The 20204-nt window shown below is 41.1% G+C and overlaps 1 protein-coding gene and 1 long non-coding RNA gene across 3 annotated transcripts in view; one reads left to right on the top strand and one right to left on the bottom strand.

Annotated features, from left to right (window-relative positions):
• Deaf1 (deformed epidermal autoregulatory factor 1) overlaps positions 1-12863 on the top strand; it is a 95260-nt gene extending 82397 nt beyond the window's left edge. For both annotated transcript variants that reach the window (XM_071695807.1, XM_071695806.1), the window contains one exon: positions 555-12863. In XM_071695807.1, coding sequence (XP_071551908.1) covers positions 555-746 — 192 coding nt within the window. In that variant the 3' untranslated portion in view covers positions 747-12863. The remainder of the gene's footprint in view (positions 1-554) is intronic.
• LOC139766853 (uncharacterized) overlaps positions 1-20204 on the bottom strand; it is a 49116-nt gene that overhangs the window by 21276 nt on the left and 7636 nt on the right. The window lies entirely within an intron of this gene.

Genomic DNA, 20204 nt, shown 5'->3' with positions numbered 1-20204 from the left:
CAGATAGATAGGATAGAGTTAAGGTATAAAATCAGAATTTTGCACCTTACAAATGCTTGACATATATTAAATATTAGGGCAGTACAGTAGCTATCCTCATTGCCCTAAAAAATTTTGTCATGTAACTAAATTATGGTTTATCATTTTTGGATTTCATTTTGATCATAGCTTATTTGTATATATGTGTAGAATTTACTCTGTTTATAATAAAACCTTTTTAATTTTGTATTGAAGAAAGTAGCTCATGCAGAATCCCTATCAAACACCTTGTCTCTAACGTGTCTTGTATTCCTTCATATTTGCACCATTCTCAATTTTAAACATGGAACGTTTAGATATTATGAAGCAAAATGTTAGGTATTGTTTCAAAGAAGTGAATATTTGCTGTGAAATAAAGATCAAATTTTTTTGTAATGACTTTTATGTGTATATAGTTATTATGACTGCTATCCATGTTGCATACTTCTTTACCTAAGTTGCTCTAGAGTCAACTATGCTTAACTTTTACTTAGATTTTGCATTCACTTTTTGTAATAATAAACTTTTTTAAACAGTGTGTTAACTGCAACCGTGAAAGTGGATATGAATGCTCAGGTTGTCATAACCGAGCCTACTGCAATGACTTTTGCCAAAGAAGAGACTGGGGTAATCATCAGAGTGAGTGTGGTCGGTCAAGTCCTCCTCCAGAAGATCCCCTGAGTACTGTCACACAGACTCCAGGCTACATTTTCATGCTTTCAGATTAATCTCAAATTGTTTTATGTACTGTTGTAAAGATTTTATGCGTGTTTGTTTATTAGGATAGCTTTGTATGATGATTCACCATCATATAAGAAAAATTGACTGTTATGGATAGTTTTTGTCTTTCATACAAGTATAGTTAGCAGTTCTTATTTGTTTCTTTTACTCGTAACATGGAGGCTTACTTTGGAAAAAATCATTACATATGTGAATAATTCTTTTTTATTATATAACCTTAGGACCCCTTTCATGGGGGCTTCAAGGCTGTGCAACAATCAGTAGTAGGAACAAATACTGACTCCTTTGGAGTTCTAAGTTCCCAAATAGTTATGCTCATCCTTTTCCACTAAAGATGATACAACTTTGCTGAAGGTGACTTTTCACTTGCAGTGTAATCACATGAAGGTGGATTCCAATAACATTCAACCTCGAGCTGTTCCCAAATACCTTACACAATTACATTTTTCTTTGCTTTGCTGGAAGATGATGGGCCAGTCATCGTCTTTCAACCACTAATGCAAGATGTTGATATTAACTGTAACCTCAGATCACCAATGCATCTGAGCCTACAGTGCCAAATGCCCTTCACCAAAAAGCACGACTCCATCATGTACTACAACTTTCTTTAGTGATACACCTCCATTGCACATCATTTTCATTCATAAAGGAAATGTATAGATACTCAGACAGAAACTCCTAAAGCACTCTCACAAACCCTGAAACTCCTTGCATAGACAAAACTCCTAAAGCACTCTTGCAAACCCTGACACTCCTCGCCCAAACACCAAATAAACAGTACCATGTAGACAAACCTGCTCTTCAGAAACTAACCCTACAATTTCCCAGAACTCCAACCTCAACCTAAACATCCTAAAACTCGACACCTATGACATCAGAAACAAACACACAGAACTGCTCAACCAACCCCGAGAACACAACATACACATAGCCCTTATACAAGAAAACCAGACTCGCATCCAGATCCACACTACTACCTTTTTGAAACTACGCAACCCTAAGACAAGACATAACAGGGACAAGGAAGAAAACTCTTAATGCTTATCCACCAAGCCATGCCATTCCTTGACAACTTACAGCACAAAAAAGCTTGTAGACAGTTGCACTACTCTAGAAATATAGCCTTTGGCATAAAACTTTACGGCACAAAGCACAATGTAGTTGGTACCTACATACGTACTCCCCGTAGCATGCCCTGCCAGATACATTCCCCATTTGCAGAAACTGACAAACATCCCAAACACCTGTCTCTGGAGATTTCAATCCTCTCCTTCCTGCATGGCTCAACAACTCTCATCCATGATCTCTCAGGTGACATACTTAAACTTGTGCAGTCTTTCAACCATCCAGCCACACTTCCATTCCACCTGCTCCAGATGCCATCTTCTCTAGACATCATCTTTTACATACCAGCTTTGCACACAAGAACCACCTGGATCACACTAGAAGAGCTATCCCCTGACCACTTACCCATTCCGATAGCAATCCATCTGGCCCACCCAATCCATACAGCCACCAAAAAGACTCACAGACTACAGGAATACAGTTTGGCAAGCTTTCATACAGTATATAAGATCCAAGCTACAAAATTTCATCAAAGTTTATTTCCCATCTCTATAACATGCTGTTTCACACTTCATCTGCATCATCAGCCAAGTAAGCGAAAGGCACATACCATAAGGGCATGGAAAGCAGTATAACCCAAATTTCTTCCCACAAGTTACACACTTCATAAAGTTAAGACACCAGCTGAAACAAAACCACTCACCAGAGACAGAAATCAAATAACAAATCCAAACTCTAAATAACACCATTACTAACCTGGTCACTGAAAGGCAAACTGAAAACTGGCACACATTCGTTTCCACAATGAACCACAAGACCTACAGCAGCCAACTCCGGCAGTCATTGAAGATTCACACTTGCCAAACCAATCTAACCTCCACTTAAGAAGCATCATGATCCATTCCAATGATGTTCCTTCTTCCAAAGATCACACAAACATACTCATGAGACTACTCAAAATTAGCCTCAAACCAACCACACACTTAAACAGGAAAGTCGTGAAAAACTCGCACAAAATCCATCAGAAACAAGTGCCTACCCACCTATCACTCCCACTCATACAAGCAGTGCAACTAAAACCTTAAAGAACTCTGCTACAAGCCCTGACAACACATTAAGCTTTCATATATAATACTTGACCCATTTATTATCCAAGCATTTGCATATATTTCCATCCATTCCTACCCACACAATAAAATCCCAAACATCTGGCCTTTTATCACTTCTGTCTCCAGTATACAATTCTTTTAAAAGACTGATCCATGACAGAATCAAACAACATATCCAGCACTCAACAACACAACACAGCTTCAGACCCAACCTCTCCACCACCAAGCTGTATAACAACCCCACAAAACATATCCTAAAAGACAGACCAACAACAGTACCCTTTCCCACACAATGCTAGTGGAAGTACACAAACAAAGCATTTGATACTGTCCTTTGATACATCCTCACAAAGATTATTACCACCACCCTCCACAATAAGGGGAAAAAGTAGTTGACCTATTTCATGAGTTGCCATGGCAGTCACTCACAAACTTTTCAGCTGAGTTCCCCAGGAACAGTTCTTTAGCTCTTCAGTCTCTTCCTTCACAACTTCTCAGTACCTCATGCAAGCCACATGAAGGTTCTTTCATATGTAGATGACCTGACAACACTGATACCACATTAGCAACAGTGAAAATTCGGCACTACATTACACAATTGGAATAATGGCTTACTCAGAACAGAATGTCAGCAACTCCAAAGTCTTCAACCACTCTTTTGACCCCAGACAGATACATATCCAGCTCACACCTTCAATAGACAGTCACTCCCACTGAACAAAACACCAACCGTGCTAGGCATCTCATACGACAAAAAAATTACATTTACTCGCACACCAATAACTTCAACACAAAAAGAATCCATCAACATCCTATAAGACCAATTCATCTTCTCAACTATATGTCTCACCTGCCTGGTCTTGTGTCCTCTCTAAAGCAAATATATCAAAGCTACATACCACACTAAATTTTGAACAATCACTGGCTTTCAAGCAACCACAAACACTAAACACCATAATGAAACAAAAATCCTCGCAATACAATCCCACCTCAACATACACGGCACTCATTTCTACTCAGCAAAACTAGACGCTTCCCACCCAATACACTCCATAACTAATCATCAAACCCCAAGTAAATATGGAATGCTTACCCATGCCTAACACTTCAGTAACCTCTACTCACAGATCTCACCTCTGACAAAACACAACACACCGAAATAGCCCAATAAGCACTAAACAAATGCCCTCCCAACTCAATCATCAACTACTACCCATTAGATATACCCCATTAGAAGACACATTCCCCAGATAAGCATGAGTCACTGTTTCCTTGTCTGTGTTATAGACATCACCCATCCCTAAAACACTACAAATACCATTTCAGCATACCCCATGACCCTTCATGTCAACAATGTAGCTACCATAACAAAGACACCAGGCACTTACTTCTTAATTGTCCTGCACTCTCAGCACATAAACAAGCATACACAACATCACTACACTTTATGATTTCTGGTTTTGTTTGGTGGACATGGCCAGCCTCCTGAGCACTGCAGGAGACTCATAAATATAGAATGAACTCTTGGGGTAGGAATTAAGTTTGAAAATGTTTTAAGAGTAAAGTCAGGGGTTGATAAGAGTATGAGCAGGAGTTGTGGGAGTGTGTGAAAGAGTGAAAGGGAGTGAATTCTTGATTCATGTTGATAAAAGTGGAGGTGGATGGCGAGAGACCGGCAATTGTTAGTGCTTATGAACCTGACCGTGATGCATACATGGGCCGCCTAGGGTCGAGTGCATAGGTTCGAATCATGGTTGCGGCAGTCAATCCACTCAACCCAGCTGTTCATCTACCTTTTGGGGTTGTTCGATAAAATGGGTACCTGGCTCAAGCTAGGGTTTGGAAAAGTGTGCGATAGGAGATAGTTGAGAGTAAATGTGAAGTGCAAGGGTTGAGGGACAAGTTAATTGGGATGTAAGTTTGAATGGAGAAAAAATGGAGGAAATGAAGTGTTTTAGATATCTGGAAGTGGCCTTATAGCAGTGAATGGAACCATGGAAGCAGAAGTGAGTCTCAGGGTGGGGAGGGGGCAAAGGTTCTGGGAGCAATGAAGAATGTGTGGAAAGAGAGAACGTTGTCTTGGAGAGCAAAAATGAGTATGTTTGAAGGAATAGTAATTCCAACAATATTGTAAAGGTTGCCAGGCATTGGCTGTAGATAGGGTTGTATGGAGGAGGGTGGATGTGTTGGAAATTAAATGTCTGAGAACAAAATGTGGTGTGAGGTGGTGTGATTAAGTGAAAGGGTAAGAGATGTGTGGTAATAAAAAGAGTGTAATTGAGAGAGCAGAAGGAGGTGTTGCAATGATTTGTACATATGGAGACAATGAGTGAGGAAAGGTTGACAAAGGATATATGGGTTAGAGGTGGAGGGAATAAAGAGAAGAAGACTAAATGACGGTGGAAGAATGGAGTGTAAAAGATTCTGAACGATCGGGGCCTGAACATAGGGGAGGGTGAGAGGTGTGCAAGGAATAGAGTGAAGTGGAATGATGTGGTATACTGGGGTTGACATGCTGTCAATGGACTGCACCAGGATATGTGAAATGTCTGGGGTAAACCATGGAAAGGTCTGTGGGGCCTGGATGTGGATAGGGAGCTGTGATTTTGGTGCATTGCACATAACAGCTAGAGACTGAGTGTGAATGAATGTGGCATTTTTTGTCTGTTTTCCTGGTGCTACCTCGCTGAAGCAGGGGGTAGCTATGCTGTTTCCTTTGGGGCAGGGGTAGCACTGGGAATGGATTAAAGGCAAGCAAGTATAAATATGGACATGTGTATAAATGTATAAGTTGATATGTATATGTATGTACTTGTATGAACATTCTTCTGTTTCCTGGTGTCACCTCGCTGACATGGGGCCCGCCAATCAAGTATAAATATGTCTACCTCGTTGAAGCACGGAGTAGTAATGCTGTTTCCTGTGGGGTGGGGAAGTGCTAGGAATGGATGAAGGCTAGCAAGTATGAACATGTGCATGTGTATATATGTATATGTATATGTCTGTGTATGTGTTATGTATATGTTGATATGTATATGTATATGTATATATATGTATGTATGGGCATTTATGTGTATATATGTGTATATGAGTGGATGGGCTATTCTTCATCTGTTTTCTGGTGCTACCTCGCTGACCCAGGAAACAGCAATCAAGTGTAATAAAAATATTATGAATTCGTTTTTTTTATCTATTTATTATATATAATTCCCTGTGTATTGTAGAAAGCAACTAAAAGGGGAGGAAGTGGGGGGCTGGAAATCCTCCCTTCCCATTTTTACCTTTCCAAAGAAGGAGTAGAGAAAGGGGTCAAGTGAGGATATGTTCTCTAAGGCTCAGTCCTTTGTTCTTAATGCTACCTCGCTAATGCGGGATAGTGAATATGTATGAGAAAAAATAAAAAAATATACATATCAACATATACATACACACACAGACATATACATATATACACATGTACATATTCATACTTGCTTGCTTTCATCCATTCCTGGCGCTGCCCCATCCCACTAGAAACTGCATCGCTACCCTCTGCTTCAGCAAGGTAGCACTAGGAAAACAGACAAATAGGCTACATTCATTCACACTCAGTCTCTAGCTGTGATGTGTAATGCACTGAAACCACAGCTCCATATTCACATCCAGGCCCCACAGACCTTTCCTTGGTTCACCCCAGACATTTCACATGCCCTGGTTCAGTTCATTAACAGCTTGTCAACCCCGGTATACCACATCGTTCCAGTTCACTCTATTCCTTGCACGCCTCTCACCCTCCTGCATGTTCAGGCCCCAATCGCTCAAAATCTTCACTCCATCCTTCCCCTCCAACTTGGCCTTCCGCTTCTCCTTGTTCCCTCCACCTCTAACATATGTATCCTCTTTGTCAACCTTTCCTCACTCATTCTCTCCATATGCCCAAACCACTTTCACACATCTTCTGCTCTCTCAACCACACACTTTTTATTTCCATACATCTCTCTTATCCTTTCATTACTTACTCAATCAAACCACCTCACACCACATATTGTCCTCAAACATTTCATTTCCAACACATCCACCCTCCTCCGTACAACCCTATGCCTCACAACCGTATAACATTGTTTGAACTACTATCCATTCAAACATACCTATTTTTGCTCCGAGATGATGCTCTCTCTTTCCACACATTCTTGATCGCTCCCAGAATCTTCACCCCCTACCCCACCCTGCGACTCATGTCTGCTTCCATGGTTCCATTTGCTGCTAAGTTCACTCCCACATATCTAAAACACCTCACTTCCTCTAATTTTTCTCCATTCACACTTACATCCCAATTAACTTGTCCCTCAGCCCTACTGAACCTAATCACCTTGCTCTTATTCACATTTCTCCTTTCACACAATTTTCTAAACTCGGTCACCAACTTCTGCAGTCTCACTCGAGTCACCTGTATCATCAGCGAACAATATCTGACTCACTTCCTGGGTCCTCTCATATAGTGTTAAATGGGCTGGCCTTGATTAGGGCCTCAGTTTCCCGTGCCATCTCAGCCAACATAAGAAAGTAAAAAATAAAGTGTTTTTGAAGCAGCTGAGTAAGTATGTCAGCAGTTATTAATGATGGGTGATATAAATGCAAAGGTGTGTAACATGGCACATGTGGGTACAATTGGGGGGCATGGGGTATTCAGTATTATGAATGGAAATGGCGATCAGCTTGAGGAGTTGTGTGCTGAAAAAGGTCTGGAGATTGAGAATACCTGGTTTAAAAAGAAAGACATACTTGAGTATGTGTATGTGAGTGGGACATATGTTTGGAAGGGGTATAGAATAACGGGATTTTCAAGATCTTGGAGTGATTTTTATCATGACAATGTTTAGCAATCCCACTTTTGTGGTCATCCCTGCATACTGAATGGCAGTGCTTATAACATCTCTCCATTACAGTTTTTCCAGTCTGGCCTATATAAATATATCTACATGCCTTGCATTTGACAGCATGATTTGACCTACTATTTATTAATTAGGAGTGTTATTCCATCAAATGCAAGGCATGTAAATATATTTATATACGCCAGTCCAAAAAACTGTTATGGAGAGGTGTTATTGGCACCGCCATTCAGTACACAGGGATGACCACAAATATGCAATCGCTAAACACTGTCGTGAAAACAATCACCCCATAGATCTTGAAAATTCCATTATTTCATGCCCCTCTGCTGATTATGCTATGCATGTCACTGAATCTATCTTAATTGCTCATACTAAAGAACTTTTATTTGTCCCAAGGCAATTTTAAAGCCCATCTTAGCATCAACCAAATCATTATGAGAATTGACAAGACATGAAAACTTAAAAAAAGTTGTTCAAGACACACCCAGCTACCCAGGCCAACTCCTTCCACATGACCCCCCTTAATCACTCTCCCTTACAACAGTTATGGCCAGACAAAGCAGATAGTGCTAGGTCTATAAAGATTGGTGTTGGACAGCAAGAATCAAGTGTGATGTTGTGATTCAAATAACTTTGTTAAGTACTGGCCCTTGATGAGGTGGGTTGTCTCCACGAGACATGTAGTGTCACATGTACAGAAAAATTACATGTTAAATGAAATTGTATGAACTCCTAATGAAGTGCGATTTCACCTTCATACTATCATCATGCACTAGAGTGAATATGAACATGTGTATATATTTATATGTCTTTGTATGAATATGTGTATGTGTTGATATGTATATGAGTGGATGGACCATTCTTTCTTCATCTGTTTTCCTGATGCTACCTTGCTGACACGGGAAGCGGCGATCAGGTATAATAATAAAAGATGATAATGATATATCTTTTTATTTTTTACATTTTTTCACAATCGTTTTTTGTGCATTAGAGGTAGCACTAGGAAACAGATGAAGAAATATACATACATTCACTCACACACACACTCACACACACATATGGTTGGAAAGTATCACAATTTTGCGCATGATCAAGTATATTCCTATGAGTCCACGGGTAAAATGAAACACGATAAGTTCCTAACTGCACTTTCGTGTTTCATTTTCCCCATGGACTCATAGAAACACACATATATATATGAAAGCCAGCAAGGCGGCGGGTTTGAATGGTATTGCAGTGAAATTTATTAAAAAAGGGGATGACTGTGTTGTTGACTGGTTGTTGAGGATATTCAATGTATGTATGGTTCATAGTGAAGTGCCTGAGGATTGGTGGAATGCATGCACAGTGCCATTATATAAAGGTAAAGGGGATAAAGGTGAGTGTTCAAATTACACAGGTATAAATTTGTTGAGTATTCCTATGTTGAGTATTATATGGGAGGGTATTGACTGAGAGGGTAAAGGCATGTACAGAGCACCAGACTGGGGAAGAGCAGTGTGGTTTCAGAAGTGGTAGAGGATGTGCAGATCAGGTTTTTGCTTTGAAGAATGTATGTGAGAAATACTTAGAAAAACAGATGGATTTGTATATAGCATTTATGGATCTGGAGAAGGCATATGATAGAGTGGATAGAGATGCTTTGTGGAAGGTATTAAGAGTATATGGTGTGGGAGGTAAGTTGCTAAAAGCAGTGAAAAGTTTTTATCAAGGATGTAAGGCATGTGTACGAGTAGGAAGAGAGGAAAGCAATTGGTTTTCAGTGAATGGTGGTTTGTGGCAGGCATGCGTGATGTCTCCATAGCTGTTTAATTTGTATATGGATGGGGTTGTTAGGAAGGTGAATGCAAGAGTTTTGGAGAGAGGGGCAAGTATGCAGCCTGTTGTGGATGAGGGCTTGGGAAGTGAGTCAGTTGTTGTTTGCTGATGGTACATAGCTGGTGGCTGATTCTGGTGAGAAACTGCAGAAGTTGGTGACTGAGTTTGGTAAAGTGTGTGAAAGAAGAAAGTTGAGAGTAAATGTGAATAATAGGAAGGTTATTAGGTTCAGTAGGGTTGAGGGACATGTTGATTCGGAGGTAAATTTGAATGAAGAAAAACTGGAGGAAGTGAAGTGTTTTAGATATCTGGGAGTGGATTTAGCAGCGGGTGGAACCATGGAAGCGGAAGTGAGTCACAGGGTGGGGGAGGGGGTGAAGGTTCTGGGAGCATTGAAGAATTTGTGAGAGAACATTATCTCGGAGAGCAAAAATGGGTACGTTCGAAGGAATAGTGGTTCCAACAACGTTATATGGTTGCGAGGTGTGGGTTATAGATAGGGTTGTGTGGAGGAGGGTGGATGTGTTGGAAATTAAATGTTTGACGACAATATGTGGTGTGGGGTGGTTTGATTTAGTAAGTAATGAAAGAGTTAGAGAGATGTATTGTAATGAAAAGATTGTGGTTGAGAGAGCAGAAGAGGGTGTATTGAAATGGTATGGTCACATGGAGAGAATGAAAGAGGAAGATTGACAAAGAGGATATATGTCAGAGGTGGAGTGAACGAGTAGTGCGAGACCAAATTGGAGGTGGAGGGATGGAGTGAAAAAAAATTTTGATCTCTCAGGGCCTAAACATACAGGAGGGTGAAAGGTGTGCAAGGAATAGTGTGAATTGGAACGATGTGGTATACCGGGGTCGACATGCTGTCAGTGGATTGAACCAGGGCATGTGAAGCATCTGGGATAAATCATGGAAAGCTTTGTGGGGCATCACACATGACAGCTAGAGACTGAGTATGGACGAATGTGGCCTTTGTTGTCTTTTTCTAGTGCTACCTCGCGAGCTCATGGAGGGGGAGGGGGGTGCCATTTCATGTGTGGTGGGGTGGTGATGGGAATGGACGAAGGCAGCAAGTATGGATATGTTATAATTATTATTATTGTCATCATACTTTGTCGCTGTCTCCCGCATTAGCGAGGTAGCGCAAGGAGACAGACAAAAGAATGGCCCAACCCACCCACATACACATGTATATACATACATGTCCAAACACACACATATACTTACCTATGAATTTCAACATATACATATACATACATACAAAGACATATACATATATACACATGTACATAATTCATACTTGCTGCCTTTATTCATTCCTGTCGCCATCCCGCCATACATGAAATGAACACCCCCCCTCCCCCCGCACGTGTGTGAGATAGCACTAGGAAAAGACAAGAAAGGCCACATTCATTCACACTCAGTCTGTAGCTGTCATGTATAATGCACTGAAACCACAGCTCCCTTTCCATATCCAGGCCCCACAAAACTTTCCATGGTTTACCCCAGACACCTCACATGCCCTGGTTCAATTCTATGACAGCACATCGACCCTGGTATACCACATCATTCCAATTCACTCTATTCCTTGCACACCTTTCACCCTCCTGCATGTTCAGGCCCCAATCACTCAAATTTTTTTCACTCCATCCTTCCATCTCCAATTTGGTCTCCACTTCTCCTCGTTCCCTCCATCTCTGACATAATATCCTCTTTGTCAATCTTTCCTCACTCACTTTCTCCATGCGACCAAACCATTTCAATACACCCTCTTCTGCTCTCTCAACCACACTCTTTTTATGACCACACATCTCTCTTACTCTTTCATTACTTACTCGATCAAACCACCTCACACCACATAATGTCCTCAAACATCTCATTTCCAACACATCCACCCTCCTCCGAACAACTCTATCTATAACCCACACCTCGCAACCATATAACATTGTTGGAACCACTATTCCTTCAAACATACCCATTTTTGCTTTCCGATATAATGTTTTCGCCTTCCACACATTCTTCAACACTCCCAGAACCTTTGCCCCCTCCCCACCCTATGACTCACTTCTGCTTACATGGTTCCACCTGCTGCCAAATCCACTCCCAGATATCTAAAACACTTTACTTCCTCCAGTTTTTCTCCATTCAGACTTACCTCCCAACTGACTTGTCCCTCAACCCTACCATAACTAATAACCTTGCTCTTATTGACATTTACTCTCAACTTTCTTCTTTCACACTTTACCAAACTCAGTCACCATCTTCTGCAGCTTCTCACATGAATCAGCCATCAGCGCTGTATCATCAGCGAACAACAACTGACCCACTTCCCAAGCCCTTTCATCCATAACAGACAGCATACTTGCCCCTCTCTCCAAAACTCTTGCATTCACCTCCCTAACAACCCCATCCATAAACAAATTAAACAACCACGGAGACATTACGCACCTCTGCCGCAAACCGACATTTACTGGGAACCAATCACTCTCCTCTCTTCCTACTCGTATGCATGCCTTACATCCTTGATAAAAACTTTTCACTACTTCCAGCAACTTGCCTCCCTCACCATATACTCTTAATACCTTCCATAGAGCATCTCTGTCAACTCTATAATATGCCTTCTCCAGATCCATAAATGCTACATACAAATCCATATGTTTTTCTAAGTATTTCCACATACATTCTTCAAAGCAAACACCTGATCAACACATCCTCTACCACTTCTGAAACCACACTGCTCTTCTGCAATCTGATGCTCTGTGCATGCCTTCACCCTCTTAGTCAATACCCTCCCATACAATTTCCCAGGAATACTCAACAAACTTATACCTCTGTAATTTGAACACTTACCTTTATCCCCTTTGCCTTTGTACAATGGCACTATGCATGCATTCGGCCAATCCTCAGGCACTTCACCATGAGCCATACATACATTAAATATCCTCACCAACCAGTCAACAACACAGTCACCCCCTTTTTTAATAAATTCCACTGCAATACCATCCAAACCCGCCACCTTGCCAGCCTTCATCTTCCACAAAGCTTTCACTACCTCTTCTATGTTTATTCATTATACTTTGTCGCTGTCTCCTGCGTTAGTGAGGCAGCACAAGGAAACAGAAGAAAGAATGGCCCAACCCACCCACATACACATGTATATACACACACGTCCTCACACACACATATACATACCTATACATTTCAACATATATATATATATATATATATATATATATATATATATTTTTTTTTTTTTTTTTTTTCATACTATTCGCCATTTCCCGCGATAGCGAGGTAGCGTTAAGAACAGAGGACTGGGCCTTTGAGGGAATATCCTCACCTGGCCCTCTTCTCTGTTCCTTCTTTTGGAAAATTAAAAAAAAACAAAAAAAAAACGAGAGGGGAGGATTTCCAGCCCCCCGCTCCCTTCCCTTTTAGTCGCCTTCTACGACACGCAGGGAATACGTGGGAAGTATTCTTTCTCCCCTATCCCTATTCCATCCGCTGCCAGATCCACTCCCAGATATCTAAAACACTTCACTTCCTCCAGTTTTTCTCCATTCAAACTCACCTCCCAATTGACTTGACCCTCACCCCTACTGTACCTAATAACCTTGCTCTTATTCACATTTACTCTCAACTTTCTTCTTCCACACACTTTACCAAACTCAGTCACCAGCTTCTGCAGTTTCTCACATGAATCAGCCACCAGCGCTGTATCATCAGCGAACAACAACTGACTCACTTCCCAAGCTCTCTCATCCCCAACAGACTTCATACTTCATATCAGCGCTGGTGGCTGATTCATGTGAGAAACTGCAGAAGCTGGTGACTGAGTTTGGTAAAGTGTGTGAAAGAAGAAAGTTAAGAGTAAATGTGAATAAGAGCAAGGTTATTAGGTACAGTAGGGGTGAGGGTCAAGTCAATTGGGAGGTGAGTTTGAATGGAGAAAAACTGGAGGAAGTGAAGTGTTTTAGATATCTGGGAGTGGATCTGTCAGCGGATGGAACCATGGAAGCGGAAGTGGATCATAGGGTGGGGGAGGGGGCGAAAATTTTGGGAGCCTTGAAAAATGTGTGGAAGTCGAGAACATTATCTCGGAAAGCAAAAATGGGTATGTTTGAAGGAATAGTGGTTCCAACAATGTTGTATGGTTGCGAGGCGTGGGCTATGGATAGAGATGTGCGCAGGAGGATGGATGTCCTGGAAATGAGATGTTTGAGGACAATGTGTGGTGTGAGGTGGTTTGATCGAGTAAGTAACGTAAGGGTAAGAGAGATGTGTGGAAATAAAAAGAGCGTGGTTGAGAGAGCAGAAGAAGGTGTTTTGAAATGGTTTGGGCACATGGAGAGAATGAGTGAGGAAAGATTGACCAAGAGGATATATGTGTCGGAGGTGGAGGGAACGAGGAGAAGAGGGAGACCAAATTGGAGGTGGAAAGATGGAGTGAAAAAGATTTTGTGTGATCGGGGCCTGAACATGCAGGAGGGTGAAAGGAGGGCAAGGAATAGAGTGAATTGGAGCGATGTGGTATACAGGGGTTGACGTGCTGTCAGTGGATTGAATCAAGGCATGTGAAGCGTCTGGGGTAAACCATGGAAGGCTGTGTAGGTATGTATATTTGCGTGTGTGGACGTATGTACATGTGTATGGGGGGGGGGGCCATTTCTTTCGTCTGTTTCCTTGCGCTACCTCGCAAACGCGGGAGACAGCGACAAAGTATGAAAAAAAAAAAAAAAAAAAAAATATATATACATATATATATATATATATATATATATATATATATATATATATATATATATATATGTTCCCTCAAAGGCCCAGTCCTCTGTTCTTAACGCTACCTCGCTAATGCTGGAAATGGTGAACAGTGTGAAAGAAAAGAAGAAAGAATATATAAACAGACATATACATAGATACACATGTACATATTCATACTTGCTGCCTTTATTCATTCCCTTTGCCTTCCTGCCACACATGAAATAGCATCCCCCCTCCCCCAGCGAGGTAGTGCTAGGAAAAAACGAAAGGTCATATTCATTCACAGTTAGTCTCTAGCTGTCATGTGTAATGCACCGAAACCACAGCTCCCTTTCCACATCCAGGCCCCACAAAACTTTTCATGGTTTACCCCAGACGCTTCACATGCCCTGGTTCAATCCATTGACAGCACATCGACTCCAGTATACCACATCGTTCCAATTTACTCTATTCCTTGCACGCCTTTCACCCTCCTGTATGTTTTGGCCCCGATCGCTCAAAATCTTTTTCACTCCATCCTTCTACCTACACTCTGGTCCCCCACTTCTCCTTGTTCCCCCCACTTCTGACAAATATATCCTCTTTGTCAATCTTTCCTCACTCATTCTCTCCATGTGACCAAACCATTTCAATACACCCTCTTCTGCTCTCTCAACCTCGCTCATTTTATTACCACACATCCCTTTTATTACTAACTCGATCAGACCACCTCACACCACATATTGTCCTCAAACATCTCATTTCCAACACATCCACCCTCCTCTGCACAGCCCTATCTATAGCCCATGCTTCACAACGATATAACATTGTTGGAACCATTATTCCTTCAAATATACCCATTTTTGCTCCAAGATAAGGTTCTCGCCTTCTACATATTTTTCAACGCGCAATATATATATTCATTTTTTCGTACTATTTGCCATTTCCTGAATTAGCAAGGTGGCATTAAGAACAGAGAACTGGGCCTTTGAGGGAATATCCTCACTTAGCCCCCTTCTGTGTTCCTTCTTTTGGAAAACTGTTATTATTAATTGCGGGTTCTCACGTCAGCAAGGTACCGCCAGGAAACAGACGAAGAATGGCCCATTCACTCATATACATATATATATATATGTACATAAATGCCCATTTATTTATTTATTTTATTTTGCTTTGTCGCTGTCTCCCGTGTTAGCAAGGTAGCACAAGGAAACAGACAAAAGAAATGGCCCAACCCACTCACATACACATGTATATACATACACATCCACACACGCAAATATACATACCTATACATCTCAACGTATACATATAAATACATACACAGACATATACATATATACACATGTACATAATTCACTATCCCTGGGGACAGGGGAGAAAGAATACTTCCCACGTATTCCCTGCATGTCGTAGAAGGCAACTAAAAGGGAAGGGAGCGGGGGGCTGGAAATCCTCCCCTCTCGTTTTTTTTTAATTTTCCAAAAGAAGGAACAGAGAAGGGGGCCAGGTGAGGATATTCCCTCAAAGGCCCAGTCCTCTGTTCTTAACGCTACCTCGCTATCGCGGGAAATGGCGAATAGTATGAAAAAAAAAAAAAAAACATAATTCATACTGTCTGCCCTTATTCATTCCCATCGCCACCCCGCCACACATGAAATAACAACCCCCTCCCCCCAAAAGTGCGCGAGGTAGTGCTAGGAAAAGACAACAAAGGCCACATTCGTTCACACTCAGTCTCTAGCTGTCAGTAATAATGCACTGAAACCACAGCTCCCTTTCCACATCCAGGCCCCACAGAACTTTCCATTGTTTACCCCAGATGCTTCACATGCCCTGGTTCAATCCATTAACAGCACGTCGACCCCGGTATACCACATCGTTCCAATTCGCTCTATTCCTTGCACGTCTTTCACCCTCCTGCATATTCAGGCCCCGATCACTCAAAATCTTTTTCACTTCATCTTTCCACCTCCAATTTGGTCTCCCACTTCTCCTCATTCCCTCCACCTCTGACACATATATCCTCTTGGTCAATCTTTCCTCACTCATTCTCTCCATGTGACCAAACCATTTCAAAACACCCTCTTCTGCTCTCATAACCACACTCTTTTTATTACCACACATCTCTCTTACCCTATTATTACTTACTTGATCAAACCATCTCACACCACATATTGTCCTCAAACATCTCATTTCCAGCACATCCACCCTCCTCCGCACAACTCTATCCATAGCCCACGCCTCGCAACCATATAACATTGTTGGAACCACTATTCCTTCAAACATACCCATTTTTGCTTTCCGAGATAATGTTCTCAACTTCCACACATTTTTCAACGCTTCCAGAATTTTTGCCCCCTCCCCCACCCTATGATTCACTTCCACTTCCATGGTTCCATCCGCTGCCAAATCAACTTCCAGATATCTAAAACACTTCATTTTCTCCAGCTTTTCTCCATTCAAACTCACCTCCCAATTGACTTGTCCCTCAACCCTACAGTACTTAATAACCTTGCTCTTATTCACATTTACTCTCAGGTTTCTTCTTTCACACAATTTACCAAACTCAGTCACCAGCTTCTGCAGTTTCTCACATGAATCAGCCACCAGCGCTGTATCATCAGCGAACAACAACTGACTCACTTCCCAAGCTCTCTCATCCACAACAGACTGCATACTTGCCCCTCTTTCCAAAACTCTTGCATTTACCTCCCTAACAACCCCATCTATAAACAAAATAAAGGACCATGGAGACATCATACACCCCTGCCGCAAACCATGATTCACTGAGAACCAGTCACTTTCCTCTCTTCCTACACATACACATGCCTTACATCCTCAATGAAAACTTTTCACTGCTTCTAACAACTTGCCTCCCACACCATATATTCTTAATACCTTCCACAGAGCATCTCTATCAACTCCATCCTACGCCTTCTCCAGATCCATAAATGCCACATACAAATCCATTTGCTTTTCTAAGTATTTCTCACATACATTTTTCAAAGCAAACACCTGATCCACACATCCTCTACCACTTCTGAAACCACACTGCTCTTCCCCACAATGACAGTTGCTGGCCACCCTGCTCACAGGAAACAGCAAAAATGAATGAAGGAAAAGAAGAAAGGATAACACATGCATTTTATTCTCCACCACACCCAATTGTTACCCCTTGCATCTGCGAGGTAGTGCTAGGAAACAGATGAAGAAAGGTTGCATCTGTTTACACTCATTCTCTAGTTGTCATGTGTAATTGCAATTCCCCATGTCAGAGAGATAGTGCCAGGAATAAAAGAAGAAAAGACCTCACTCACTCAAATCCACTCTATAACATATATAAGGCATTAAAACCAGAGACCATTATCCACAATTAGACCCCTTAATCCTTTCAGTGGTTTACCCTAACCACTTCACATACCTGGGTTCAGCCCATTAACATTTCATTGGGCTGATAGTACACCTTAGTTGCAGTTAAGGATTTGAGTTTTGTCTCACTGCTACAAGGAAATTGGGAAATTACCCTTTTAGGGTAGCTTGTCAGTCGGCCTTGAAGCCATGACCAGATTTAATGGGACAATGTTGTTGTACGAGAGGGTAAGGGATTATCTGATTGACTGATTTCACCTTCGAAAAATGAAATAAAATAGATCCCATTTTTTACCGACTTTGCATGGTATATTTACTCAACTGTAATACACCAATTTTATCTTAAATCATTCTTTGGTCTCAAAGCAAGTGTGTACCAGTTATGGATATTTAGCTTTTATATGATTTTAATTTGTTGTACTGCTTAGAATTTCAACATTTGAATAACAAACTTTGTTGAAGAAAATTTAGTGCAAATAGTGAGTGTATTGTGCACATGTATATCTATATGCACACTCCATATAGTACAAATGTATCTTACAAATGAACTGTGCTATTACCAGTCAGTACAATTATAGCATGCGAAAGTAATTTTCAGCAATTTCATCTTAAAATAGTTATAACATTAACAAATAAAAATGCCTATTTAAGGACATGCATGTGAACTGCCTATGTAATCTTATAAGAGTTTAAAAGAACTTGTTAATAAAAGTATCCTTTTGTGTTCCTTATTATCTGATGATGCTGATCTGTCTTTGTTCTTAATATCAGAGGAAAATTCAATGTTGTTAGAATTAAGATAATTTCTTTAGTTCTGATTCTGTGTTAAGTTTGAAGTTGTTGGGAGTTTTGGTGTAGTTGAATTGTTCCCTGATTTTTTCTAGTCCTATAGCATATATTTATGTATAGAAATGTGCCCAAATTATAAATCCACATTATTTATTAAATCATATTGAACGCAACTTGATTTTCAGTATTCAAGGAATAAGGATACCAGTTTTCAATACATTAAGGTATGAATATTCTTTACAGAAAGGATAATTTTCTAACTTACAGTTTTCATTGTTGAGGTAATCCTCCTCTTCTGTTTTACTTTTCCAAAAGAAGAAACATAGAAGAGGGCCAAGAGAGGATGACTACCTCACAAATGTGGGAAATGACGAACGTATTTGAAAGATGAAGAATGTGTGGAAGGGGAGAACATTATCTGAGAGAGCAAAAATGGGTATGTTTGAAGAAATAGTAGTTCAAACAATGCTGTATGGTTGCGAGGCATGGGCTGTAGATAGGGTTGTATGGAGGAGGGTGGATGTGTTGGAAATGAAATGTTTGAGGACAGTATGTGGTGTGAGGGGGTTTGATCGAGTAATTAATGTAAGGGTAAGAGAGATGTGTGGAAATAAAAAGAGTGTGGTTGAGAGAGCAGAAGTGGGTGTGTTGAAATGGAGCAGAAGTGGGTGTGTTGAAATGGTTTGGGTATATGGAGAGTATGAGTGAGGAAAGTTTGACAGAAGATATATGTGTCAGATGTGGAGGAAACAAGAAGTGGGAGACCAAATTGGAGGTGGAGGGATGGAGTGAAAAAGATTTTGAGTGATCGGGGCCTGAACATACAGGAGGGTGAGAGGAGTGCAAGGAATAGAGTGAACTGGAATGATGTGGTATACTGGGGTTGACGTACTTTTAATGGACTGAACCAGGGTATGTGAAGTGTCTGAAGTAAACCTTGGGAAGGTTTGTGGGGCCTGGATGTGTATAGGGAGCTGTGATTTTGGTGCATTTCACATGACAGCTAGAAACTGAGTGTGAATGAATGTGGACTTTTTGTCAGTATTCCTGGTGCTACCTCGCTGAAGCAGGGGATGGCAATGCTGTTTTTCTGTGGGGCGGGATAGTGACAGGAATGGATGAAGGCAAGCAAGTATGAATATGTACATGTGTATGAATGTAATGTTCAGGTCCTGATCACTCAAAATTTTTTTCACTCCATCCTTCCACCTCCAATTTTGTCTCTAGCTTCTTGTTCCCTCCACCTCTGACATTAATATCCTCTTTTTCAACCTTTCCTCACTCAGTCTCTACATATGTCCAAACCATTTAAACACACCCTCTTCTGTCCTCTAAACCACACTTTTTTACTACCACACATAATCTTCTCGCTTTACACACATTTTTCATCACTCCCAGAACCTTTGCCCCCAACCCCACCCCATGACTCTTCTGCTTCCATGGTTCCATTCATTGGTAAGTCCAATCCCAGATATCTGAAACACTTACTTTATTCCTTGCAAACACCTTTTGCTCAGCATACAATGATCCATCGATATACATGTATGAGGAATGATGGAAGAGAACAGCAAAAGGCTTTGAATGACAACATGGCAGTGGATGATAGACTGAGAAAGGCCGTGCTAGATGTTAGAGTCGTGAGAGGATTCTTTGGAGACTGATCATTTTGTGGTTC

The sequence above is a fragment of the Panulirus ornatus genome, chromosome 58 (genome assembly GCF_036320965.1).
Source record: "Panulirus ornatus isolate Po-2019 chromosome 58, ASM3632096v1, whole genome shotgun sequence".
Classification (NCBI taxonomy): domain Eukaryota; kingdom Metazoa; phylum Arthropoda; class Malacostraca; order Decapoda; family Palinuridae; genus Panulirus; species Panulirus ornatus.
The sequence above is the reverse complement of the archived record's forward strand: the minus strand, read 5'-3'. Positions and strand labels throughout refer to the sequence as shown.